The 8,381-nt window shown below is 45.9% G+C and overlaps 1 protein-coding gene across 1 annotated transcript in view; it reads left to right on the plus strand.

The window, feature by feature from the left end:
* Window positions 1–3,172, plus strand: part of GPC4 (glypican 4) — a 68,758-nt gene extending 65,586 nt beyond the window's left edge. The window contains exon 9 of the mRNA XM_064462969.1: window positions 942–3,172. Coding sequence (XP_064319039.1) covers window positions 942–1,150 — 209 coding nt within the window. The 3' untranslated portion in view covers window positions 1,151–3,172. The remainder of the gene's footprint in view (window positions 1–941) is intronic.
* The last annotated feature ends 5,209 nt before the right edge of the window (window positions 3,173–8,381 follow it).

An 8,381-nucleotide genomic window follows, 5' to 3' on the forward strand; every position in this document is an offset into this window, starting at 1 on the left:
CTTTTTCTCGTTTTAATTGGATTTCATGCCGAAACTGGGTAGCTGGTTAAGCTTCAGCTCTCAGTACAAGTGTTAGTAAAGATGGTGGGAACCAGCATCTCTGGCAGGCTGCATGAGGATGGTTTGGGTTGGAAGGGACCTTCAAGATCATTTAGCTCCAGGCCCCTGCCATGGGCAGGGACACCTTCCACTAGACCAGGTTGCTCAAAGCACCATCCAACCTGGCCTTGAACACTTCCAGGGATGGGGCATCCACAACTGCCCTGGGCAGCCCGTTCCAGGGCCTCAACACCCTCACAGTAAAAAATTTCTTCCTAGTATCTAATCTAAATCTACCCTCTTTCAGTTTAAAACCATTACCCCTTATCCTATCACTGTGCTCCCTGATAAAGAGCACCTCCCCATCTTTCCTATAGTCCCCCTCTAAGTACTGGAAGGCCACAATCAGGTCTCCCTGCAGCCTTCCCTTCTCCAGGCTGAACAACCCCAACTCTCCCAGCCTGTCCTCGCAGCAGAGCTGCTCCAGCCCTCGGGTCATTTTTGTGGCCTCCTCTGGACCCGCTCCAACAGGTCCATGTCCCTCCTGTGCTGAGGGCTCCAGAGCTGGACGCAGCACCCCAGGTGGGGCCTCACCAGAGCGGAGCAGAGGGGCAGAATCACCTCCCCTGACCTGCTGGCCGTGCTGCTTGTGATGCAGCCCAGGATAGGGTTGGCTTTCTGGGCTACGAGCGCACATTGCTGGGTCACGTCCAGCTTTTCATCCACCAGTAGAGATGGGTGTGACGAATGCAGAAGCCGCATTAACAAGAGGACCTGTGCTTACATCTCATAAATGTCAAAACGTCCATGCGCTTGCCTTTTTTCGCCCTCCGCTGCCTTCTGCAAGCGAAGCATCGCGCCGCAGGTGGCAGAGGAGGACAGCGTGTGTTTGTCTCCCGCAGGTGAGGAGAGCAGCGGGGAGGAGAGCGGCAGCGGCTGCGAGCTCCAGCAGTGCTCCCCGGAGTTCGAGTTCAATGCCACCGAAGTCACTGGGAACTCCAACAAGAGCGATAAGAACATGAACACTTCTGCTGCTACCAGGAGCGGTTTATCACAAGCAGCCTTGCTCCTTAGCATTTTGTTCTTGGCCGTGCAAAGACAATGGAGATAATTGTGCAGCGTAGGGGTGGGGGGGAAAGACTTTTATTATCAAAGTTAGAAGGCACCTGCTTTCACTTTTATACCATCTAGGGACTTTGCTTTTTAAGTTAATGGACAACAGTGTACAGTTTTTACTATGTTGCCACTGGTTTTGAGATACTGAGGTTTTTTTTCCCTTGCTATTCTGGGAATAACAGGAATGGGGATGACCAGTCTGTCCCGTTCACCAAAAGTCCATGTTAGAGGTGGATAACAAAAATGTATATACAAGCCTGTAGTTAGCTCTGCATTTGTGTCTTTATCACTTTTCTTTTTTTTTTTCCTCTTTTTTTTTTTTTTTTTTTATTTGACCATATTTCTTACGAAAACAAAAAAAACCCCCAGGGTCTTCTCTTGGCCTGTAACAAATATGTGTTTCTGAAATGAGAAATATCTGTACAGAAGCAGGTTTTATTTATCATGTTATCTTATGGGGAAAAAATAATTGCCCAATGAGCAGAAAACATGTTTCATGTAGTTAACTTCCCATTTATCCACATTACGTTAGTTGCCTTATCTGGAAAGAAGTGGAAATAATTTGTCTTTATTATGCAGTAAAACAGAAGGTGAAGGCAGAGCTGGTCAGTGTGCCAAGTGCCCCGTTTGCATAGGGCGTTAATGCCAGGAGCAGGTTGTGCTTTCTTTACAGGAGGTTTGGTTAAATTGGAAGAGATTACAGAGAATTCCAGTTCCACAGACGCTAAGAAGAGTTGTCGTTTGTTCCCCAGGATCCTTGCAATTAGCTGTAACTCCTGTAGGTCAGTTCCTGACGTGCATCCCCCATGGAATAAGGCATTAAACTTGTTCCGTTGGAAGCAACTTGTCCTGTCACAGATCCAAATGCCAATGTGTCTTGTCTGCAAATTTGTTAGATGAACGCTGGATAAATTTTGTGCGTGTGTGTTTGTTTTTAAGGAATACTTTGTGGGAGGGGAGGCCGGGGGGGTGTCGGGTTTGTTTTTGCAAGAGTTTTTTCCTCGCCAATGGGGGGCAAAAGGGAAGGAGCAGGCGGGCAGCGACCCGCGGCACTGTTGCAGGCAGAGCGGAGGGGAGCAGGCAGGAGCTGGCAGGGCTCAAGACGCCTCCTTTTCAGTGTATTTGGTGTCCTGGGAACTGGTGCCCAGCGGCTGTAGCTTTTTGGTACCACCCGAGACACCCTCCTCTTTCTCTCTACCTGTGCTTTTGCAGTCAGAACAGTGTTGTGGCGAATGGCAACTCGTTAATAAAAGAAATTTATATCTTTAAGGAAAGAGATGAAATAATTTTTAAAATAGTTTAGGGAAAACAAAGTCTTTGGAAAGACTCAAAGTATTCTGCACGTCTCCTCCTGCTTTAGGTAGCCTTTAGGTCTGGCTGGACGCTGGGGTCCAGCCAGGAGAGCAATCCAGAGAGAGAGGGTTTTCTCTATTCCACCGTTGTGTTGTAAGGATAATTTTCTATTTTTATATTGAAGCATTAATTACTTGTTAGCTCAGGGTCAGCGTTGTATTCAACTTTATTTTCACGCCAAATTTCTGCAAAGCTATAAAGACGGAGTATTCTTGGCTGGTATAAACAATCCTGGAGGCTTAATTTTACTAGAAGTAGCCAGTTATTTATTAAAACATGATGTTAGTAGAGTAGGGATATTCTGGCTAGGTTATTTTTCTTTAGAAAATAAATCATGGAAGCATAAAATTGAAAAAGTTATAAATTTATGTGTGGGAAAAAATGGATTGTAAATAGCTAAGTTGCCTTGCAAGGAATTGGAAAATGTGCTGATACTTAGAAACTACCTCAGTTCTGAGGAATTTCCTTTCTAGCTTTGAGTGCTATTACATTTACTTGGTAGAAGTGAATCTGGTCTCCAATATGTAGCTGAAAGAGTTATCCCTATAGACCTTGTTAGATTGTTTTTAATTTAGAGAGTTGAACTACATCCAGCTGTTTTCTTTCAGCTAAGTTCCCTAACAAAGAGAATTTCTGAATTAAATATTGCTGATGGTTTCCATGACTTTTTCCTGATTTGTTTGGTTTCATGGCATTTTCTGATTGCCCTTTAATTATTTAAATGGTTCTAGCCATTTGAATTTTAATCCAGAAATAAACAAACCTTAGATGCACTACCATTGTAAATATACCGCAGTAAGGTCTGACTGGATAACCCTTCTGGCTTATACCCAGCTGGCAGGCCGGCAAAGTTAAATGAAGAAGGAAAAACAAAAAATTAAATTTCTTCAGAGCTCAGAGAATGGTGGAACAAAAGCCCTTGTGTTTGGAGGGGCTGCCTTCTCCAACATCTCCCATCTTGGCGTAAGTGTTCATATGTAAGAAAGTTGCTTGTAAATTCTCCTGCTTTTGAGCATTTTTGCTCAGAAAAAAAAGTTTCTGAATTTATATTTATCATTTTACATCCAATCGGTTACTAATTATTATTCCTTAGTTTCGTACAAGCTACCAATGCAAAGACCTGTGGTGAGTTTTAAATGTGTCCACTTGATTTCCTTAATAGCACAACGATCCTCCGCTGTATAAAGGACAGATTTGTCACCTGAGGCTGCAGGAAAAAAGAGTAAACATCAATGTAGGATGATCAAAAGTTGTGTTCCTGCTTTTATTTTGTGTTTGTGTGTGAAATCGGCTCTCTGGCACGAACTTATAAACTAAACTGTACGGGTAGGGACAAGGCATGCTGCTGGCTTTGAGGAGGACATGTACGCCTTTCCTTCAGGTATTTCTTGTTTTTTTTTCCACGTAACTTGTCATTACGACTGTGTTTTAAAGAAAAATTACCATACATAGAATTAATAATTAAAATTAATGGAAATGGTAATAACCTTCAAATGCAAAATGAACCAGAGGGGTAGTGTTCTTGGTGGCATGTGAGGTGCTGTCTCCCAAAGAGTTGGAATTAAAAAATACAGCCCTTGAAAGGACCTGATTTAACAGCTCTGTGCCTCTCTTGCTCTAACACATACAGCTCCATGCTATGACGGCCTCATGGGTGGCATGTGCATGCAAGCTGCTCTGGGTTTCTCCAGTGGACCAGCCTCTATTTGCACTTCTGGTAGCAATGAAGGGGAAAAAGGAGAGCAAAAAATGAGACTTGGTAATTAGTCTGTTGTTTTGTGCTGTCATGGGTGGTGTGGCCCTAAGCCGGGAAAAAATGACCACGGCCACAAGAAGAGTCCTCCCGTGCCCCTGGGGCAGGGTCCTGCTCCTGCCCCCTGGCTGAGCCAACCTGGCTTGCGTCCTCATGGGCAAGCTGGTATATTAATTCTGGAAGGTGAAACCTCTCAGTACGTTGTTCATTTCTTAGGCTTCGTGGTGCTGAGGTTTCTGTCACCATCCTCTAATTGCTTAGCTGGATGTAAGACTTGCCGGACCAGGGAGGACTTCTGATGTGGTCCTGGCTCCTTTCTCATGATAGCATCCGATGTCAGGCATTTCACAGCAAGGCATATACAAATCCCTTACATCTGTTTGTTGCTTTTAATTATCATGTGTCCCACAGTAAATGCTGGTCCTGTTTGTCACCCTCCCCCCAAAGCCACCCTCTTCCCTCCTACCATCATGCAGCCCCCTGATGTGAATGTGGCAGCGTCTCCCGTGGGGACGCCGGCAGCCAGATCAGCACCTGGGGCTGTTGCCCTGCTCGCACTCTTCACTTGCCAGCACAAAACCACAGCGTTTCTCCAAGTCCCCGAGAAGGCCCGTACCGCCGGCACATCTCCGCAGCCAGGAGCAGCAGACACCCGGCTCCTGTTGGTGCAGGCAGTCCTGGAGCATCGCGGGGACCCTGAGGACCACGGATTGCATGTGTGGAAGCTGGTGGGCATGGCTGCTGCAGGAAACCCAAACCTGGATAAATCTGTCTCTGACTGTTGGAAGAAATTAACTTGCACCTGTTTTTTAAATGCCGATGGCCTTATTTTTCCATGTAAGGCAAGCTGAGTATCTAGGATGCCTGCAGTGTCGCTGCCTCAAGTCTCTGCCTGATGTGATGGCCAGTGGCCATCTGCCTGCAGTGGTCCACAAGTCAGTGCTGTGATGCCTGCGGGGGCTGGTGGGAGGGTGGCCTGTCCTCTGCTGCTTCTCTTCCTTGGGATGCCATCTAGGGCTACTAGTAATTTAAAAATAAGTAAATAAATGCATAGGAGGAAGTGAAAATTGATGCACAAACATTGCAATCCCCCTCCTGGCTGGTGGGAACTGTGTTGATCTCAGCTGCTACTGGGTGGGACGCGCAGCCGGCAGTGACCCCGGGAGGGTGAGCAGCTGCCTGGTCAGCACTGTCCCTCCTGCCCACATCCCCTGGGCGGGGGGTTGCAGCCCCCATCCCAAATGGCTATGTAGTTCTGTGCTTCGTGGCATCTCCTTTCAAGTGGCTGTGATTTAATGGTTTAAGGTAGCTGCAAGACACAAGTTGGTTAGAAATTGTGCAATACTGGCGTTTTCAGAACTACCTGAATATGAACCAACGCCAGTAATGGTTTTAATTTCTTGATAATGCTGGTTCAAGCATCATGTTTTCTGTGTTTGGTTTGGGTTTTTTGTTATTGTTTTTTTAAGGGTTTTTGTTGTTGTTTTTTAATCCTCTGTTGTGGCTTGTTTGAGGCCTTGTAACAGTGTAAATTGCCTGGGAAGAGAGCTCTCTTTATGGGCTTGCTGTAATTCTGGGTCAAGTGTGCTTAAATTGCTGTAATTTGTATCTAATGGATTACATGGATTGAGAGCCCTTTTATAACCACTGGAGCAAGGAGGGGCTGCCGATCCTGGGAGGAGGGGAAAGTATCCTGGGCACTGCCCATCCTTTTGTCCGTCGCTTCTGGAAGGGAGGACCATCCTTTTCAGCGGTCCCTTGGGCAGCCTGGCGACAGCTGGGGACCCTGTCAGGTGCAGAAGTGCAGGCGGCCATGGGGAAGAGGCTTTTGCTAAACCTGGCAGGTTTTGGAGGATGCTGACAGCACATCCTAACGTGTTGCCTTCCTCTGTTTACTGTCCATGTGCTGTAGGTTGGCTTGGCCTCTGGCTCCTTCCAGCCTCTCCCAATGGCTTTGCCCCATGTTTCCTTGCTGCCCTGGCTACTTCTTCCCAAATCTGTGCTCTTTGTGGTGGCTCCTCTTGTGTGTGCCCCATGTCCCAGCAGGAGCAGAGCCAGGAATGTGTGTTACCCATGGACCTTGGTGGTCTCCCCTGGAAGCCCTCTGTATAAGTCCCAACCAGACCTAGCTGTAACCATTAAAACAGGAGTTTTCATTTAAAAAGCAGCTCTTAAAATTTACATCAGCAAACCTGCCTCAGGTTGTTAGCCTTTTCAGCACCCAGGTGATGTCTCTGTCTACCCGATGCTGCATAGGAGCTAAGTGGGAGCAGCTTCATCCCCATCATGAAATCTGGGGTGCCCATGCCCCTCATCCAGGTACTGTGGCAATAAAATCCCCCTATGTAGCTGTTCCTGCCACATTGGCCCCCTCAATGTGTGTCGTTAATTTGTGTAATCTGATGCAAATCAATATGCTAAACCCCTCATTAACTGGGTTACTGATTTATACTAATGAGACTTAAAATCTTGGAGAAGGTTGAGGGTATTTGTTTCTCATCTGAAGGGCTCAATGAGCTATTGTCAGCCCCACAATGGCTGGCCCTTGGCTGGGCTGGTAATTGCCTCGTGACTGTATTTGCATTGACATAATGGCGAGGATGTTAGCAAGAGTTAAGACATCTCATCTTTTCCTCTGAACAGGAAAATTCAGGATTAGCAAGGTGGAATGCATTTGCCAGCGGTTGCTGCTGGCAGCCCTGTTGTGTAGGGTGGCTGCTCTTCACCTACAACTCGGCTCTGTCGTTGTTTCCATTATAAATCTGCTTTTCTTCAGAGCTTTATAAGCTCAGCCATAAAAATCAGGCCTGCCTGAAAACTTGGCATGTTAGGGATTGGCCAGGCTTTTATTTTTTCTGGTGAGAGGAACTGATGATTATTTTTAGAAGAAATTGTTTCGTCTGTGAAGTTTAATGGGTTGAAATGCTGTTTTGGCATTCACGAGCCTTCAAACCAGTTTTGTTGAAAACCCCATTTAGCATCATCAATAATACAGTAATGCTGAGGATCTCCAGGGACAGGCAACTAAAACAATAGCCGAAATAGTACATTTTTAAAGCTAATTGTTGTTCAGCCATTTCCTCCATGCCAATACCACACACGCACTTGCTGTCGTGTGCAAGAAGCAGATCTGAGGATGGTTGAGGCTGCAGGAGGCTTTTCACTGACGTTAACAGGAGGTACAGCTGTTTCCAGCGACTCTTACGGAGGCAAGGTCATAGATACGTATCAACTGGGTTGTTGCAGTAGAAGAGCTGTTCTGATTTGACCAAGATACTTTTTTTCTCTCTCTTTTTATGGCTGCCTTTGTACGAATCCCCATAATGGAGTGTATTTGTATCAAGGCTGATACGTGCAATCCTAAATAAATCTATACCTGTATTGCAGGGCTCTGGAGGCAGCCTTCAATGCATGTCTTGACTCTAACACTTTGATTTTGGGGGTGAGTGGCTGCCCTGCTCTGTTTGCAGGTGAGGAGCTGGGCACCCTTGATACGTACATGGGGTAGTGGAGTAAAAGAAACAGTTTCACTCCACCAGTCCTAAATGTCTTTGCTGTTTGCTCTGAATTTGCCATGCACTAGCATAGGCCGTGCTGCTTTCATGAGGATGCTTCAGGTAAAATGTCTCAGGGAATGAGTCGAGGTGCTGGCTTCTGAGATGCTCTAGCACCTCTGTGTCTTGGGGAACTTTGGCTGGAGTGTCATGGCTTTGCTACTTTTGCTTTTCCCATAGGAAAAAAATTACAAATTTGGAAAAAAATATATAATCACTGTTCATTCATTATGAAGTTATTTGGTTTGTTGTGTGTTCAGAAACACTTTGTTACTGAATAAGAGTTTGTTGCTACAAAATAATGATTGGATTTTGAGGTTTGAGCAGGGACAGTTGGGGATCAGTGGTTACGTGGAAGAGCGAGGGCTTTTGGCTAGCCAGAGGCTGAGAGAGTCAGTATTACAAAGAAGCTGTTGTCTTTGATAGAGGTCCTCTGGAGATTCGTTGTCTGAAAATAATTAGCCAAATAAATTAGGTGTGTTCTGTTCTCTGTGTGCTCCGTGCTAAATAATTCTGTCATTTGGCTTCCTAGTGAAAGGGATAATGTGTACACAGCAGATAGCTCT

Source organism: Phalacrocorax carbo, chromosome 11, assembly GCF_963921805.1.
Source record: "Phalacrocorax carbo chromosome 11, bPhaCar2.1, whole genome shotgun sequence".
Taxonomy (NCBI): Eukaryota; Metazoa; Chordata; class Aves; order Suliformes; family Phalacrocoracidae; genus Phalacrocorax; species Phalacrocorax carbo.